Here is a 17,903-nt window from a genome sequence, read left to right as displayed (position 1 = left end):
CTAGGTACACATTGCTCGTTGGTGCGAACTAGTTGACCTGAAACCCTGAAACGCATGGCCTGGGACTCTGGGAGCAAGACAAATGGGCACACGGGAGACGAAAAAAAAAAGGTTAGACAAGTCGTATGGGACAGAGATGAAATAACAGAGAGCAATTGCAATTTAATTCTAAACCAAGCCGAGTTACTGCGGCACTAGCCATCAGTCCTCGAAGCCGTCAAACATAACTTTCTTGGCTAAACAAAATCATGTTAGTAGAAACCCGTCAATCAGTCTTAGGTTATCACATACTGCAGGGGAAAGGTCCCCATTCACTCCCATCCACCGACAAGAACTGTTTGAAGAAGCCACCGGCGGCAGATTTGCTCCTCATCTCTCCCATAGCTCCTGGAGCCTTTCTGAAGTTTACTAAGCGGGCACAAGTACGCAACGCACAGGCGGCGGCAACCGTGACTATCGGCCGACCCAGACACGCATGTGGGCCCCAACCGTGGTGGATGTATAAGTTGTCTGGCCGATCCAGCTTGATCTCTTGCGGGTGAGGAAACTTTGAAGGGTCTTGGCCGGCTGTAACAAACGACGTCAAGATAGTATCCCCATCCTTAACAGCAAGCGTTTTCTCACCATCCTGGATGACTTCGCTTGTGGCATCAACGACGCGAAGGACCCCAAAGGCTGGTGTCGAGAGACGAAGACTGCGACGGAGTGAGAATTTGATCAGGGTACCAATATTACTAACTATTGTCACACAAACGAGGGGAAACAAACCCTTCTAGAGCGTATTTCTTGAGCTTCTCAAAGTCTTCCGGTGCATCGGAAAGAGAAAGCGCTCGGATGGCTGGCCAGTGATGATAATACTGCTCCGACAGGTACAGATCAATCATTTGAGCCCACTGTAACTACAATTAGCGCCTCATCCCGCACAGGTGGAAGATAGAGTTAGACATACCCCCTGCGCCTGAGTTGCACAAGCTGCAGCAGCCGTTGGAATAATCGTCCAGACTGTATCATCTACGCCGTTGCTGACGCCAAGCAGTCTGTTGATAAACTGAGCTCCGTAATCAACCAGAGCTGACTGACTCTTGCCCATGCCTAACAGACTCTTCAGACCTGTAAATCGTTGTGACTTGACTTCTGCGGTAGCGATCTCCATAACTCGCCCCAGGCGCTGCCCTTCTCTGATTGCAACAGCGCGATGTTTCCATGACTTGGCAGGATCCAAGTCTAGGAAGACATAGCCAAAGAGGTCGGCGAGCACATCATACAGTTCCCAATCTTTATAAGCTCCCGAGATGCCGCCGCCGTTACCAGCGTTGCCCTGAAGTGGGATACCAAAGAATTGGGAGGAAAAGTGGGCATGCACAAGGTTCCCAACACTGATAAAAAATTTGACAAATCAGCCTGGTTCATGTTTATTTATTCTATTTAGGGCCCTGATTGGAAATGAAAACTTACTCTGCCACTATGTCTACGAGGTAAGAATCGCCCACTTTGCGGCTGTGCTGGCGGAGGAGGCTTTCTGTAGCAGATTCGTAGAACTGCCGTACCTCCGCAAGGGCGTCCTCAGGTTCGTAAAGACACGCTTTCACCGAGATTCTCTGCTGAGCATTCGCCGGAGAATCACCGCTGAGCATGTAGTCATGGTGAGTCACTTCAAATGTGTGCTTTCCCCCTATGAAAGTGTCAGTCGTTTGGAACCAGCAAACAAAAAGAGACGCGCTGGCCCTATGATGGAGTGGATTTCTCACATGGGACTTTGTACTTGTCTTGGTCGTTGAGAACATCCACAACTCCCTGCCAAGAGGTTACAGGCTTAGGCGGGCCGACAAATGAGGGCTTGCTGAAATCAAAGTCTGTGGCAGTGCCGTGCTCCTGCAAGATGTCACGGTTGCCGTCGACCGTGGTAAAGGGATACAGAGCATAAACGCTGTTTGGGCGGTACCAGCCCGGGAATGCCTGCATGAGCAGCTTATACATCACGCCGCCTTGAGCGACATCAAAGTCGGAGCTGACGGCGGCGAATCTACGTTAAAAGTTAGTATCAATGGGTTATTTGACAGTTTTGTTTTGGACAGGGGATAACAATACCCGAAATTGGTTAAATTACTGGGACTATATTCAACAGAGTAGAATCGATCCCCTCGGACGAGGGCAACAGCATCAGACAAGATGGTGAACGAAGTTGTGAAGTTTGGGCATAGTCCGGATCCAGGTGCCAGTGGTTTCTTCGCTTCTTCGGATAGGATGCCTGGGTACAGCTCAATGTTGTCTGGATGTCCGTACAAAGCCTCCACTACGCCACGATGTTAGCAGAATGAACCTTGCCGAAAATCATTTCATGAACAAAAAGTGGGAGAGACTCACGGGCGTCCGCAACGGACTTATCTGAGTTCACCTCCGCTAGATCGAACAAAGTCAGTTTGCCGCAAATCTGCTAGCAGGCTACTAGAATCACCCACCGAAGGTCGAATATGGCTTGAGCTTGAAGAAAAGTCGGAATTCATTCAAGGTCGCAAGCCCCCATTGGCGTCCCTGCTGGATTCCAAGCATTTCTATTACCTTCATGACTTTGGGGATGTTCCTGGCTCCATATGCCCCTAAAGCTGTTATTAGCTCCGACCGGCCATGCAAGACGTTTGGGGTGGGTTTTAAAAGAGAGCATTGGGAACGAAGAAAACGACGGGAAAGGAGCTGCAGTGAAACGATACCTGCTACATTCTCTGAGCCGCTTGTCAGAAGGTCAACAAGCGACGCATCCGGAAAACTTCCATCTTTCTGGCGCTTCAGGTTGCCAAATGTCCATCTACCAGGATCCTCGGGCAGACCTTGGAACCACTTTCGAAGCTGACCGAGGAACTGGGTAACCGACAAGGCGTCTAAGGAGCCGCGTTTAGTAGGCCGTCGCATCGCATCGAATGACATTTTTTAAAATGGTCCACTTACTTGGATCGACCTGGGGTCCGAAGATTTGTGCAAAGAAACCGTTTGCCCATGCCTCGTCGTGGTTGCTGATGGCGGCATGCCAACGGTAGATCATGTTAAATTCTACACTTACCTGATTACCGATCCCTCTCGGTGTCCCCTGGGGATCGAAAACATTGGTGAGAGTTTCTCTCGGATCTAGCTTCCAATCTGAATCCGTTGGATTTCGATTCAGATTTAGGATGGTTCTAAGGTAGTCGTTGAGAATCATGTTGACGTAGAGGCCACACGTAACACTTCTCATGGTCAGTACATCGAACTGCCAACCCACACTAGACTGGTCTGCTATCGGTGAGGTATGGAAGGAGGGAAGGATATTACAGTCTGCCTGTCTGGAACAATTCCTCGTCACGTTTCTTCAATGCCTCCGCGTAAGCTGGATCTTCCGTCGAAATTCCTGTTGGAATGCTGAATCGGTCACCTTCGTTGATAGATGCTATCTCACCGACAACGTAGTTGTGGAATCGATTGAACGCAACGACTAGAGCACACACCCCAGGTGGTTGGCTCAGGAGTCTCTGTTCAGAGAATGTGTCCTTTTTCAGCAAGCCGTCTTTAAACGTGCGGACAAGATTTTGCTGTTCTTGGTTGTGGCCATAAAGAGGTCCAAGGTCCAAGTATGACGAGCTCTTCAGTTTAGTGACGTCGCTCTCATCAGTCACGAAAAGATCTGTCTTGGGTGTTAGAGTAGATGGCAAGATTGGAACGTCACCACTAGGTCATACCGTGGATGATGACCGTGGCGAGATAGAACAGTGAGCTGGAGACCTTAGTAGGATGCTCCTTGGCGGGTCCATTTCGAGCCAGCAGAGCTAGAGTAATTTAGTATTATTGTTCTATTTTTCATTACCCATTGAACTTGAAGCCCTGCATCAAGACTTACAGTCAAAAATTAGGGAGGGGTCGGGCCGAGATGATGGCTGGACACTCTTCGGCGTCACTGTCCGCGCGTAGTGACTCCCAGAAGCACCCAGCCATGGGTACATGATATTCTATAAGATATAGGTTAGCTCATCTCGCAGTTCACCGCTAAGATTGGAGTCGACTTTGAGTAAACCTACATTGTTGGAGCCATCAGCCGTGCGAAACCTGAATTCGTTACCCAGGTAAGATATTGGAGGGTGTTGAAGCGAGGTCCAGAGCGTATTGATAAAACTTCCGCTCAGGTCATTGCGGATTGTTGAACCATTGGGAAGCGACACTGCTAGCTGGATGATTTTCTCAACCTAGTCCATGAGGTCAGTACATCAATGCTCACGTTGAAATCGTCTTTCTACGCGAATGCCTGTATTGTACGTGTGTGTTTTGCATGCCGAGTGATATGAAGAGAGGAATACATACAAGATACTTGCGGTCGTCGATAATACCACTAGCCAGAAACGTCTTGTAGAGGTCTTGGAGGAGAGTAAGGTCAGGCAAGATCCGATTACTCTGACTGACGAGATCCTGTCGGGCTTCAGACAGAATCCTCACAATGTTGGATTGCTCCTGGGAGTCTGGATTCCCGTTCATCTGTGTTCTGGTAGGCATGATTGGTTTGTACTTGTAAGATAAGAGGATGAGAAATAAATCAATGGATGATCTAGTCGTGGCGTAACACCGTGAGGACGAAAAATGAAAAGGGAAGACTCCGGGGGGACGAACAGAACCAAGCTATTAATATTACTTCATGTGTCGGAGTCCCCAAGCAGCATAGGCGTTTTTAATCGATGATTGTCTCATTAGAAGTGTATCCGCAGACACGTTTTTCAGTTATTCTGCTTAATCGGCATTAGCAGAAAATACTGGTATGTCATCAATATCATAAGTCTCGTAAGCTTGTCGTAGAAGGCGCAACATCTGATCAAGGCTAGACCCCAGCACCGAGACAACCACAGCAGTGCTTTGCATGTGCTTCGTCTAGACCAAGAACCGGTATGGCGTATTCAAAGCGTCGATAGACTTGGGATTTCGGCATACACTACGAGGATTCTTACAAACCACCATTTTGCTTCCGAAGGATCAACTCCGCGGATGCCAAAAAGTGTATTGTATTTTCACTTGCAAATCAGAAACTTTGTCTAAACGTAAAATCGCCCATGAGTTTCTCAATGAGCTTTACCTTAAGCTTAAATATAGTGCTATTAATAACCCGGGATGTTCAAATAAAGACTGTGGCTGACTTCAAGGTTTGGACTCTGAGTTTGAAGAGTCTCACCAGTCACACCGCCAGACGTCAAATCACTGTCAAGGGATACGATATCGTGACATCGATCTATATCCATATTCAACATGTGTTTAACATCTGTTGAAATCCCTTCATCGAACATGTCGGGAAGGGAGGGAATAAAAAGGTGATGTTGTAGATGATAATTTTTGTAAATTTTCATGCTACTCTTTCACTTTTCTTCTGAGGACTTTGGTCACACCTACATAGCACAACATGGCGCCGAAACTCGCAAGCTACAAGCGTATAATCCTTTGCTCGGATGGCACATGGCTGTCGTCGGACGAAGGCGACAAGTCAGTGCCTTCCAACGTGGCCAAGATTGCGCGAGCAATCTCGAAGACTGGCATTGATGCCCACAATAATCTTGTTAAGCAGCTCGTCCTGTACCACTCTGGTTTGGGATCTGGGGATCTCCCATTTCAGAAAGCTATTTTCGGTAGGTAAGCGCTAAGCGGAGGAGGGGAAGACGCTCGGTCGTTGACGGGTGTTTCGCTCTACAGGCGCCCTCGGCTTAGGTATCGACGGTGACGTGACCGAGATCTACGATTTCATATCCAACAATTACGAACCTGGGGATGAGCTCTTTTTCTTTGGGTTCTCACGCGGCGCCTTCACGGTCCGCTCGGTCGCCGGCCTTGTTTCCGACATTGGGGTCCTCGCTCCCATCAAAATGTCTAGATTCCCAGAGATGTGGAAGGCGTACCGGGAAAATATAGGCGGTGTGCCGTTCAGAAAGTCAGAGTGGTATTTGGACAACAAGGAGGAGTTGGGCCTCACAGATGTCACCATCAAGGTGATTGGGGTTTGGGACACCGTAGGAGCACTGGTATGTTGCACAAATTCCCATCAATCGAATGGTCTTACTCTTGAGCCGAACTGACATTGTGTTAATCAGGGAGTTCCCGACTGGCCGCTGGTGAACCTGGCGACCAAGGTTGGCATTCCAATCAACAAGCAGTACTCGTTCCATAACACAAGGGTTTCCAAATGTCAGTATAGTTGGTGAAAGATACTTGCGGAGTGCTAGAGCTAAAACCTGCGTCCGCTAGATTTAGAATACGCATTTCAAGCCTTGGCGCTCGACGAAAAACGATTAACCTTTCCCCCAACACTATGGCACAAGACCGAAGATGGTCCTACCAAAGACCTGCAACAGTGTTGGTTCCCTGGCGTCCACGGTAACATTGGTGGCCAGGCAGAACAGCCTCGTACATTCGGCGACCATGAAGAGATCGGCTATAATACATTTGCGTGGATGGTAAGTTTACCGAATACCGCGACCCTTCTAGCTAAATCGATTCTCGACGCTGACCACACTCTCCGCTTTCACTGGGGTTAAGGTGGATAACCTCTCGGGCATGCTCACCTTTGACCAAGCTAGTATCGCCAGTCTGATCGAAGAGCACCGTCGCGCCCTCAACAGAGTCAATAGCAGGGGCCACTTGACTAACGGGTGGGGTTGCGGCCCCATCGTTGACAACTTTGCCGGCCTGCAGGGCGCCTTCTTCGCGCTCCTCGGCAGACAGGACCGCACACCCGGCGACTACCTACGCGACCCAGGAGATGGCTCCACAGGCCCAACGAACGAGTCATTTCACCCAATAATGCGAATTCGGAAGAGCAAGCTCAAAGAATACGACCCACCAGCCTTAGACGGGTGGGCCACGAAAGAGCCGAGCAGTAGAGGAGCCGGATGGAAGTGGATGAAGGAAAGGCTTCAGGTCATGCCGGAGTATAGGCTGAGTCCGGAGAAGACCATGAGCGTAGCGTACAGTGAGGATGGGGTCATTAAATACAAGGTTCAGGAAAGCATGTCGAGGATGTTGTGTCCGGAGGACATCCTCTTGGAGCTAGATAGAGACACCGGGATTAAGAAAACCGGGTGAGGGATGCTTTTTGGTTGAACGTCGGAAATCCAGGATCAATTGTATTAAACGTATGACTAAGCGGGGAAGACACTTAATAATCGATTCACGTGAGCCCAGCCTGCTTTGACCTCAGTGCTCTCAGACCGAACTTGAGAGGAGAAGGCCAACCTGCGTCGCGAATCACAAACCCACACCCGCTCGCCGCTCACTCACATATTGCGTTTCTCCCGCGGCGTAAATGGAGTCCAGATTCCAAGGCAAAAGCGTCAATGGCAATGTCTCGCCTCGACCTTCCCACTTTTTCTCAGTGAGCCCGGACAAAGCGTGGACCGAGCAGATTATTTTGACCCAGAGCGTCTTCTGGATGAGCGTCGTCGGTTTGGTGATGGTTACTGGTCTGATTCAGCACCTCAACGAAAATGATCTCCTTCTCCTTTCGGTTTCTCTGGCGGCGCCAGCGGTATTGCTCCCGGCGTTATCATCTAGTCGTCCTGACAAGGACCTACCATGGTCACAATGCTACTGGTTCAAACTCAATGTCTGGATCGCTATTGTTGTCACTTTCGGCACATACTTCGGGACCCACTACTTTTTCGACCTCATGGGCATGCGATACGCGTTTGACGTCCAGTGGACATTTGACTCGCATGTCCTTGGACAAAGCGGGCAAAGGGTGCCTATTTTCATGTATCCGCTTACCCACGCGTACTTCATGACCTATTACACGGCCCTGGTGGTCGTCGAACGCAAAATCTTGCGACTAGTTCAGCCAACATTTCCTTGGCATGTTTTGATCTTGCTTGGGCTCTCATACACTGTTGCCTTTGCCGAGACGTTCTTCATGGATAACAGCTTCATGACGGGACTCTTTGCGTATGATAAGCATGAGCGCATGCTGGCAGTAGGCTCTTTCGGGTACGCCTCCTACTTCGTCGTCGGGTTGCCTATGGTGCGGCGCATTGACGAGGGCGAGCGGTGGACAATGATGCGGGTAATAATCGAAGCCCTTGCCACATGTATGGCAATCCTTGTACTCCTTGAAGTGTGGGCCAAGATGGTTGGACCGCTCTGATGGACTACATAGCGCTCCCTTTCCTGACATGATGTATTCGTGAAAGTCATTTTATCAATTTACCGACATACGATCCTTTCCTTGAGCTCATCTGTGGGAGTTGGAACGCTCCCCGTATCCAACTGAGAAATGTGCTTAGCAAGACATGCTCGCTTCCTCTATCTAAACCGAGGATCGTTTTCCTTCTCCTTCTTGTATGCATCAAACTGTTTCATTTTCATATCAATTAGCTGTTTTGGCTCCTCATCTGACAGGCCCTGGCCCGTTCCGTCGTTTAGTGCCTTCCAGTAGACGACATCAGCATCGATACTGGTCCTCATCGCATAGTTAAACCAGAAACGCCCGCTGCTCCATGACTCGCACATCAAAACGGACATGTGGTGCAGAGGCTCCTCCTTATCCAGAGGCGGGTGTTCTGACTCCACTTTTTCTACCTCGCGGATGAAAAGCTCCATCTTGGGTATGAAGAGTTCGTCAAAGCCAGCCTTACCGTCACGCTCAAGCCAGCAGTGCGGCGACGCTAACAACAGCCAAGAGGGCACATCGTAAAGGTACTGGGCCGACATGGTATTGGTGAATTCGAAGTCGAGTACAGAGGTGATCTAGAGCGTCTCGGGGTCGGCGAGCGTATTGAACGGGCCGAAGTCGTCGCTAAAGAGCCTAAAAGAGAGATCCTTGTCGATGCAGTACTTCGGGATCAGTTCTGCGAGGCCGCAGCGGGCTGCAAGACTTTGATGGACCTCTTCCTTGGTCTCGCAAATGTTCCGCTGAGTGCAGAGATGAGCCCACAACTCCTCTACCCGCTAGTTGAAGTATTCACTGGCGCTATTGAAAGATTCGGAGGGGAGCTTGCTGGCCGGGACTCCATTATCAGCTATGAATTCGTTCATATCGTAAGTCAGGGGCCGTACCGTGACGGCCGACTGCTCCGAGGTATTAGAAATCACGCCAATGCGGGGAAATTTCAGCCGCGAGAGCTGGAGCACATAATTTGCAATCTGGCTGTAAATGCGGACGAGCTTCTTCTGGGTCGATATCTGGATCGAGTATCAACGGATCCCGATCACTCTCGGTCGGTTTCTTCAGAAGATCATCTAAGCAAACCCCGTCCATGAAATCCATTACTATAAACGGCCCCAATTGCTGTGGGCCGTCCTCAGCCGAACCCCATGAGTGTACTCGGGGAACGGGAATGGTAGTATCCTGCCGAAGGTACTCAAGAACCATCACCTCGTTCTTGACCTTCTCAAAACTCCATGGCGAATAAGTCCTACCGGGAATGGGGAATCGAATGAACACTGCGCTTAGTCTGCTGTCATCACTGCCTCCCTCAGGGCGCTTAATAACGTAGCCGATATTGAACGAGCCTTTTAGCCAGTGGTCATATTGCCCGGCTTCCCCTCATCCCAAGAGGAGGTTCACGAAGGCCACGATGTCATCTCTTGCAGCCTGGAGTTTGCCTATGAAGTGTTGGTGCTCACTCTCATTATTAGCCCTGAGAATCTCGTCGCAGTATCCCATCTTTGATGTAGAGTAGCCAACTGGAGCAAAAAAGCGGAGGCAGATATCCAATAAATTAAAAACTATCTTCAATTCTCGTTTCTCGTGCGGTGATGGAGGTGATGGTGATGGTGGTAAACTCCAGAGAAGAAATATTTCAGAAACGACTGGTTATGAATTGAGGTTGATGCGAGGAACTGAGCTTCATGCGAGCAACGCTCATATTTCCGAAATTGCTGCCTGATACTTCAGGTTCATAGAAGCAGGATTTACTGCTTGACATTAGAACTGGAACAGAGAGTGTTGAAAACTCCGGCAGGAATTGACACGCGGTGGATCGGTTGATCAATCGGGAACAATAAAATAGGAGGAACAGACAAAGGATCCCCCAAAGGAATGGAAATTTCAGATGGGATTACGGCGGTAACTTGTAAGACACAGGCTACATAGCAAATGGCAGGGGCAAGAAATGGACTCTTCTCCGGTTGCCGCAGACTCTGGGTCAACTTCTTCCTCCGGGGAAGAACACCTATCTGGAATCGGAACAATGCTCGAGCTCATAACCAAAAGAATATCATGCCCATCACCTTAACTCAAAGACCTGGTCCTGAATCTTCTCATAGAATCTCTCACGCAAGGCCTCTCCATCCATCATCCCATGAAGATAACATTCACCTTTGAACAATTAGTAATACTGCTCCTTCTTCTCCACTGGAGCTCCCTCCTCATCTTCCTCAATAGCTACCTCCTTACTTTCTTCTCTCTTCTCTTCTCTCTTCTCTTCTCTCTTTTCTTCCTTCTCTTCTCCCATCCCTCCTTCCCTCTTTTCCTTCTTCTTTTCCTCCTTCTTTTCCTCCTCGTATTTCCCCTGCTCTTTTCCCTCCTCTTCCTCCTCCCTTTCCTCAAAATCTGTCTTCTCCTCATCTTCTAGCTCTTCTCCTCTCTCCTCCTCCTCATCCTCTTCCTCTTTCTTTTTCTCCCATACATCTTCTCTCTTTTCCTCCAATCCTCTCCCCTTCTCTTCCTCCTTGCTTTCTTCCAACTCTTCCTCCTCTTTCTTGTTCTCTATTAATCCCTCCTGATTTTCCTCTAACTCTTTCTTCTTCTTGTCCTCCCAGTCCTTTTCCTTCTCCATTGCCTCTTTCTTCATGAAACTGTTGACTTTTTCTCGGGCATCGTCTAACTGCTTTTTGTACTCTTCCCTTTTTGTTTCCCATTCGGTTTTCGAGATCCCCTCCCTCTCGCATTGCTTCTCTAATTCCTTCCGAAGCTTCTCCTGGAATCTTTTCGACTTCCACCCATATCGTTCTTGGCGTTCGAAAATCGTCTCACATCTTCGGATACAAGAGATCAGGTTAGCGAAGCAATCCTCAAACATCTCTTGTTGCACTTCTATTTCCGTCTTGGTCTCTTTCTTAAGGACGACAGGGACTGTGCATCCATAGAGGATACAGACCACATCGCCGGGCTCCACTCGACTTGCAAGCCCAAGTCTCCCGCCGTTAGTACGGAATAGACGGCGATTCCAAGTGACGGCTTGTAACCGCCGACAGAACTCAGCCACGATGGAGTTCTGCTCATTGTTGATCAGGGCATCAGTGTTGACTCGGCTGCTTGAGATACCGCCTTTGTGTACCGGCTCCTTACACGCTCTAGCGTAGTAATAGGGTGGATTTCTGTTGTCGCGGCCTCGGTCGGCTACGAGTGTTCTCCAAAATTGGTCGGGTGGATCTTTGTTGTAGGGCTCTTCCCAGCCTCCCAAGTCAAGCCATGACCTTGGGATATTGCCGCCCTGGGAGGCATCCCGAACCTCCTTAACCGTGTCCAGTTCGAAGCCCTTTACATACAGGCTGTAATGGCCTAGCATAGGTCGTTTGCGAAACTTGATGTCTTTCAAATCCAGCTTCTCCGTCTGAGCTGCGCTGTAAGTTCTGTGGCCGTCCGCAGGTTGCCGCACTAACGGATCCGCGTTTGCCCGGCCAGTCTTCAGAATATGCATGCCTGGATGATGATAATGGCTGAATGGAGCTTGAGAGGCCCGGGCCACCCATGAAGGCAATGGAATAGACTTCATTTTGGCCAAGTGTTCCGTGTCGGGCGTGACATGCTTCGCCCTAATCTCTTGAATAGTTGGTGTCCTCTCAAGGGGTTCAGGGGGTTGCAGGCCATCCGATGGAGTGACTATTTTTATCTTCTTCTTTTGTTTCCCTTTCTCCGGTTTTTGTCTCTCCAAGCGTATTCCTTCACGCTTTTTCTTGACCCCGTCGTTGATAGAACCCCCAGCCTTAGGCTCCAATGCCCAAGGCCGACAGAGGATATCCAAGGCCTGGACAGGATCAAGTCTGGCTTTTCGGTGAATTACGAATTCGACAAAGTCTCGACACACATCCGAATAAGGGCGATTATAGTCAACAAGGAAAGGCTTCTCCTCTAGGAAAACGCCGCATAGAGTCATTAAACGAAGCGACCGATCATTATCCGTAACTGAAGTCTTGGCGAATGGCGCCGCGTCTCTCGAGATGGCAAGGAGAGAGTAAACAGTATCGCGCGGCTCCGTCGTATTGAAGATAGACATTGTGGAGACCAGGTATTCCAGGCTAAGGAGGCTTCTTCTATCGAGAGGGTCGATCGTCTGAATCCTCTTGAGGTTACTTCGAAGATGCTGCAAATTTCGCTCCCGTGCGGCGTTCTCGTCAAGGTCGTATGCGTCGTCGTCGTCGAGTGGAGTCCTTTGCGCTCGAAAGACCTTCCCCGTTGCTTGCACCAGCAAACTGGCGCCTAGTTCTGAGACGTGCTCGAACCAACCAGGAACGTGCTCGAATTCTTCGTCCTTCTTCATAATCTCGGACAGGCGGTGAGTGGCTGTTTCAACCTCGACGAAAAGCTCAACGGCGACAGCGAACTCCTTCCAGGAGATGGAGTCTGGTCCGCAGTAGACTCTGGCTTTGCTTGCCAAAGCGATTTCCTGGACAACCCAGCGGCGGGAAAACCAATCTCGTTGCATGAGCATCATGAGGGCTCGCCACTTTTCCGTGTATCGTTTATCGGAGCATATTGAGTCGAAATCCTTAAGCACTGATATCTCTGAATGGATGAAGTCGATCGCTAGCTTGCTCTCGTCCGTGTCTTCCCCAAGCCAGATGCATACCTCCGACGCCCGAGTGTAAATTCTTGACATCATCTGCACCTGGTGGTTGCGCTCTTCGGCGTTGCTCTGATCGATACAAATTGAGTCGATCCAAAGCGTCCTATCTCGATCGGGGAGTCGAAGGTATTTCAGCGCAAGTGCCAGTTCTCTCCTGACTCTTTTTTTTGTGGGTTTTCCCGTTCTCTTTCTTAATCTGCACAGCGTATTCCTCGTTGACGTCTCCCCAGCACCACGAGACGGCCTCGTATCTCTCCTCAACATCCAGGACACTTCTCAACTCCTTCTCACGCTTCTTGAAGTCTTCGTCTTCCTCATCGTGTTGTCCAGCGTCTGCGCTCTCAGCCTCACCTGCTTCATTTTCTTCCCCTTCCGTGTTTCTAGATGGTGACGGTGCTTGCTTGTTGATTTTAGTTGCAATATGGAAGGTGTTGTCGTAGTCGGCCTCGATAAGCTCGACGCGGATTTCAGGCCCGTATGGGACTCCGCTCTGGAGCCTTAGCAGACGAATTCTCTTCTGGGATCCCGTCAGAGGATCATATTTAAACTCGTCCAGATAAGTTAGGTCATCGAATTTCTGAAGTTGGGATCTCTGGGCCCGCGATTTTCGCGAGGGTCCAGCCCTCTCGCCCGCGCACGCCCAGTGGCATTGGCAGCTGCTAACCACCTGGTGTGGGTTCGTTCCATACGTGTAATCCATTGGATCTTAATCGTTTCGACTCGTGGGTACCAAGAGCACTGTTGAAGGAGGATAATTTAGCGAATAAATCCACGCAGATTCTTTGGGCGAAAGCCATGGTGTTCAAGCTCGCCTTTCAAATCACTACTTGCTGAGAAGACTGGTTGGGAGAAAGGGGTGCAGGATAGAGCGAGGAAATGTCAACTGAAGGCGAATGACTCTGGGTTATTGTATAAATCAGCAACGAGACAGAAACCCAAGGCCGATCTAACCTCACGGCCCAGAACCATCCTATTTATAATCCTTTCCGATCCGGTAAGCCTAGGTACAGGCTCGCTCGATCGGCTGGATGGCCCTGACTCCTCCTATATCCAGCTCGGTGCCTCATACACCTACGTGGGGGAGCCATCTCCCCACTGGACTCCACAGCCTGCTTGCCATGAAGCTGCGGGTGGCACAGCATGGAGATTGGACCGAATTCATTAAAGCTGATCGTAAAATTCATCTCCGTGGCGCATCCCCGTGAAGGCAGGACGGTACAGTCAACCCAATAGAGAGGCGACCTTATCCGCCGTGGGCCTTGTTCGCAGCCACCTGTTGTATGAATTCACCAATACGGGTAGGGGGCAGCACACAGATTGGGAAACAATTGATCACCGATATTCCGCGACATTCCGTGACATGGCAGCCTGGTCATGGTGATGATAATGCAACACGTTCAGCCTGCTCACATGGTCTGGGTGGACCCCCTTGCCAGGGCAACTTGCTTGCTTTTCCCACCCTCCTTGACCACCACACCATTTCAGCGTAACTTCAGCCCCAGTCCATGAGCTCCTTGTCTTCTATCCCTGTTTGGAAGCCCTGAAATTTCGGCACTCAAGTGACTAACCATCGTCGGTAATGTTACAATATTAGTCCCGTATTGCTTAAGCAAAGGTTGGCAATACTTGGATATCATCCACACTCCACAGGGCACGCTATCGAGGTAGGGATCTCTAAATCGCTCAAGGATGTGAAGGGAGTACAGAGGTGGCGACCTGAGTCATTCGAAGGACCATGAGATCCAGAGATGCGACCCACCCTGTCCAAGACATAATTTTGTGCCAATATGAAGCCCCTCCTGAGAATTGGTTTGGACATCGTGTCCCGGAGATGATGCGTGTGACAGATTGCCAACGTTAGGTGCTTCCTTCAAATATGACACGTAATAGAATTAATTGGCTGCCATATTTGTCCAATCGTGAATGGTGTCTGAGCACACCCATGTACCTCAGCTGCACCAGGCTGGGGCTGAACAAGGAGACCGGCCATCAATCGCAAGCTCCCATTTTCTCTCATCAATGGACTTCATGTCGAGCATGCGTTACGGCCCAGTCAGTCCAGACTCCAGAGTGATGCCGACCATAATAGACCGCATTGTGCTTCGCTGCTCGATCTCCACTTGTACATATGGATCTTCCGATACGCTGCAGACTTCATGGTCACCTCGTAGCCCGGTCATATGCTTTATTTCTGGCGGAAACTTAGCTGGAGAATCTCGTCGTAGTATCTCTGGCGGACTTTCTCGTCCTTGGAAGTTTCTATTTGACATCCAGGCAAGGCGACAGCGCACAAACGCTGCCCTACGAGAAGCTCAGGAGAAGAGAATCGTATCCACAGTCGGTGATAGATGATGCCGCCGCAAATATCGATGAAGTTTGATCTCATCACTCTGTTTATTCTACACGCAATTCTATTCTGTCTGATTGGTACACTTTGATGAGGTTATTTGACTTGCGCACAGAAGTAGAGGGATGGGATGGGTGGAACATTTTGCAGACCATTGCAAACACCAGCGGGCCTAGAGTTGAATCCGGAGAGTAAAACCATCTGAGCAACCTTGTAGTCTCCAGACCTAAAGAGTGACACACTATCATGAACGAAAGGGAATGGCTCAGCCGCGCCGTCCTCCATGTTCCGCCCTAAAGACTTCCAGATTATTTCGCCACGCCGATACAGGCGAAATACTCCTTGAAGGCCGAAGCCTCAAGAGCCAACACGCCACCGCGGTCGAGGAGAGGAGCTGGGGGCCAAAACTCCGACTTGACTTCAGGGACGAGACCTGGGTAGCTGGTTATGCCGGCCGGCTCGGTAACACCCCATGGGTTGCGCAGAATGATATATTGGTGCTCGGCGCAACTGGCCCAGCCCAGGACCGAATAGGCGTGGTTAGCGACGAGGTTGCATCCTCGGTACCTGTTGCCGGATGCGTAAGTGTAGGCAGCCATGGGGTTGATGGTCTTGAAGTTGACGGAATTACGCCGGACCAGTCCGGCAAGCTCATTAGCATGGTGACGCTCGGTCATGTAATACTTCGGGCTCTTGCCGTTGATCTGCGCCATGGCCTTGATAGGGTCGCCGTTGTGGGTCTGGGTGAGATCCGGATGGTTGGACGAGGTGCCGGTGATCCACTTGGCAAAGGCCTTTTCGTACAGCGAGGGCCAAATCTCGGACTCATCGCTCGCCCGGCAGTACACAGGCTCGTTGTCCGAGTTGTTGATTGGGATCTCGTAGTTGACCTCCACGGTGGCGGTGGGCGCGTTGTTAGCTCCGCCCTTGTCGTGGAACTTGACGGAGAAGATTCGCTTCTTTTCCTCCCGGTCCCCATATCGCATGACGTGCTCCGAGATATGGGTGGAGCGGTTGATGGACGAAGGGTCGGCCCAGAACACGGAATGAATGGCAGCGATCAGCCAACTGTTGCTAAGTGCTCCCTGGACGGGGTCGTTGAACTTGTTCTTCATGCAGGCGCCGGGATGGAAGTGGCGTACCATTTGGAACGCGTCCGTCTCCGTCATCATGCGCCTTTTCATGCCCTGGAAGAGGCCCTTGTACATGTCCTGCCACGAGGTGTTTGGAGGCGTCCAAGGTCCCTTCTCCTTCCTGAACGGAAGTGTCAGTTCGTTGACGGTCATGGTCACGTCGCGGTTGGACACCGTCTTGCCCAATTCATGAGCATGCAGCACGAGGCAAACCTTGCCGTTCTGCATACGAGCCATCTTGACGTGGGCCTGGCGAATATCCTTCATGCCGAGTTTCTCGAGATCCTCTGGCTTCCGGACGCCCGAGAGGTCGGGAGTGGAGAGATCATCCTCATTCAAGATCTTGATATCTTTGTCGGTCAGCTCTTCAGCTCTTCGTTCATCCTTATTCAGTTTGAGTCCGGCGTGGAGCACCGAGTTGTGCTTCATGTCGAAAAGCTCATCGTAGTCGGTCTGCAGAACATCGGAGATGATCCGCGCCGAGGAGACCGAGCATTTGTCAATCTTTCGGCCAATGACGGCTTCAACAAGAGCATAGGGGTTGATGCAGCCGACGTGAATATGCTTGGGTGGCTCATCAGGCTTGATGCCGCTCATGTCGGAGAGCAGGGAGTCGTGCCTCATCTCGGCAAGGTCATCGTAGTCATCCGCCTGCAGATCAGAGGCAGCGGAGGTCGAAGTCATCGGACGTCTGTCAAGCTTGAATCCGGTGAGCGCCTCTACCAGAGCATACGGGTCGATGGCGTTGACGGGAACGTTGTTGACCATGTTGGCTTGGGAGTCTTTGTTAACCATTTTGAAGTGCTGAAGCAAGTTATTGCTAGATTTTAAGTAATAGTTGAGGTTCAAGTGATAATATCAAGAATCGGTGTTTGGAAACGATGTGTTTGCCGTGCCATTTGAAATATACGGGCCTGGGGAGGCATGGCAGACATTTTATATTCTTTTCCACCACGCAATCCTCCACCCCACGGACTCGGATTTTTCATAACATACAACGCATCGGTCGTCATCTCCATGTACGCATCATCTCCTAATGATCAAAAGCTCGGAACCTTCTGACTCTGGCTCTCCGACACCGATAATACGAGGTGTTAGAGTTGGGGGAAACCCCGCACTCGGCACACCGAGAATCACTGGAATCTTGCACTGACACACCGAATACCACTGAAACTTTAGACTGGCATGTTCCTGGGGATTGCTAGGCAGACTATTTTCCTTGGTTGCAGTGCATCTGCAAAGTTCACGAGTGGTCGTTTCGTCATGGGCTACGAATTTCAAAATGTGGCCTGACGAAGGGGATGTCCGGAACTCTAGAAACGTATTGAGACTGCGGTCGCACATAGGTACTGGAGATTAAAGCTCGTATCCACGGTGGGCGGTGCCTCTGTACCGTCGCCGGTTGATTTGATGTTCAGAAATAGACTAATTGCCACTCCGCCAACTCGACCGATTCGGGAGTGCATCTTGATCCTGGACTTGTCCGCTGTCCGCTCTCACCGGAGTTGTGCCGGAGAACGTGGTGTGCTCCTCCCCGGATTCCAAAATGCGGAGAAGTTATGTTAGGAATGTCCTACAAACTCGATTTAATCTTACTCCTCGGAAATTTAGGCGCAAAAGGTTGAGTTTAAAATGACATTAGTGTCT

General features: G+C 50.2%; 3 protein-coding genes and 2 pseudogenes across 3 annotated transcripts; 1 reads left to right on the top strand and 4 right to left on the bottom strand.

Moving 5' to 3' along the window:
• Window positions 1–201: 201 nt before the first annotated feature.
• Window positions 202–4,512, bottom strand: SAPIO_CDS8083 (Linoleate 8R-lipoxygenase; the record flags this gene model as incomplete). Its single annotated transcript, XM_016789794.1, has 16 exons — window positions 202–236; window positions 292–695; window positions 769–893; window positions 950–1,376; window positions 1,456–1,672; window positions 1,749–2,023; window positions 2,089–2,293; window positions 2,365–2,400; window positions 2,460–2,597; window positions 2,808–2,876; window positions 2,944–3,132; window positions 3,428–3,652; window positions 3,708–3,794; window positions 3,866–3,974; window positions 4,044–4,208; window positions 4,324–4,512. The coding sequence occupies 16 exons, from the start codon at window positions 4,510–4,512 to the stop codon at window positions 202–204; spliced, it is 2,895 nt and encodes a 964-aa protein (XP_016640563.1).
• An 892-nt stretch (window positions 4,513–5,404) lies between these two features.
• On the top strand, window positions 5,405–8,131 carry SAPIO_CDS8082 (uncharacterized protein; the record flags this gene model as incomplete). Its single annotated transcript, XM_016789793.1, has 6 exons — window positions 5,405–5,627; window positions 5,692–6,017; window positions 6,087–6,180; window positions 6,241–6,449; window positions 6,532–6,964; window positions 7,368–8,131. The coding sequence occupies 6 exons, from the start codon at window positions 5,405–5,407 to the stop codon at window positions 8,129–8,131; spliced, it is 2,049 nt and encodes a 682-aa protein (XP_016640562.1).
• A 158-nt stretch (window positions 8,132–8,289) lies between these two features.
• On the bottom strand, window positions 8,290–8,697 carry SAPIO_CDS8081 (annotated as a pseudogene; the record flags this gene model as incomplete).
• A 1,619-nt stretch (window positions 8,698–10,316) lies between these two features.
• Window positions 10,317–13,476, bottom strand: SAPIO_CDS8080 (uncharacterized protein; the record flags this gene model as incomplete). Its single annotated transcript, XM_016789792.1, has 2 exons — window positions 10,317–12,845; window positions 12,979–13,476. 2 exons carry the CDS (start codon window positions 13,474–13,476, stop codon window positions 10,317–10,319), a joined length of 3,027 nt encoding a protein of 1,008 aa, XP_016640561.1.
• Window positions 13,477–15,431: 1,955 nt separating this feature from the next.
• Window positions 15,432–17,051, bottom strand: SAPIO_CDS8079 (annotated as a pseudogene; the record flags this gene model as incomplete).
• Between the last annotated feature and the right edge of the window lie 852 nt (window positions 17,052–17,903).

This window comes from Scedosporium apiospermum (assembly GCF_000732125.1).
Source record: "Scedosporium apiospermum strain IHEM 14462 chromosome Unknown SEQ_SAPIO_0120, whole genome shotgun sequence".
Classification (NCBI taxonomy): Eukaryota; Fungi; Ascomycota; class Sordariomycetes; order Microascales; family Microascaceae; genus Scedosporium; species Scedosporium apiospermum.
This window is presented reverse-complemented; position numbering and strand designations above follow the sequence as displayed.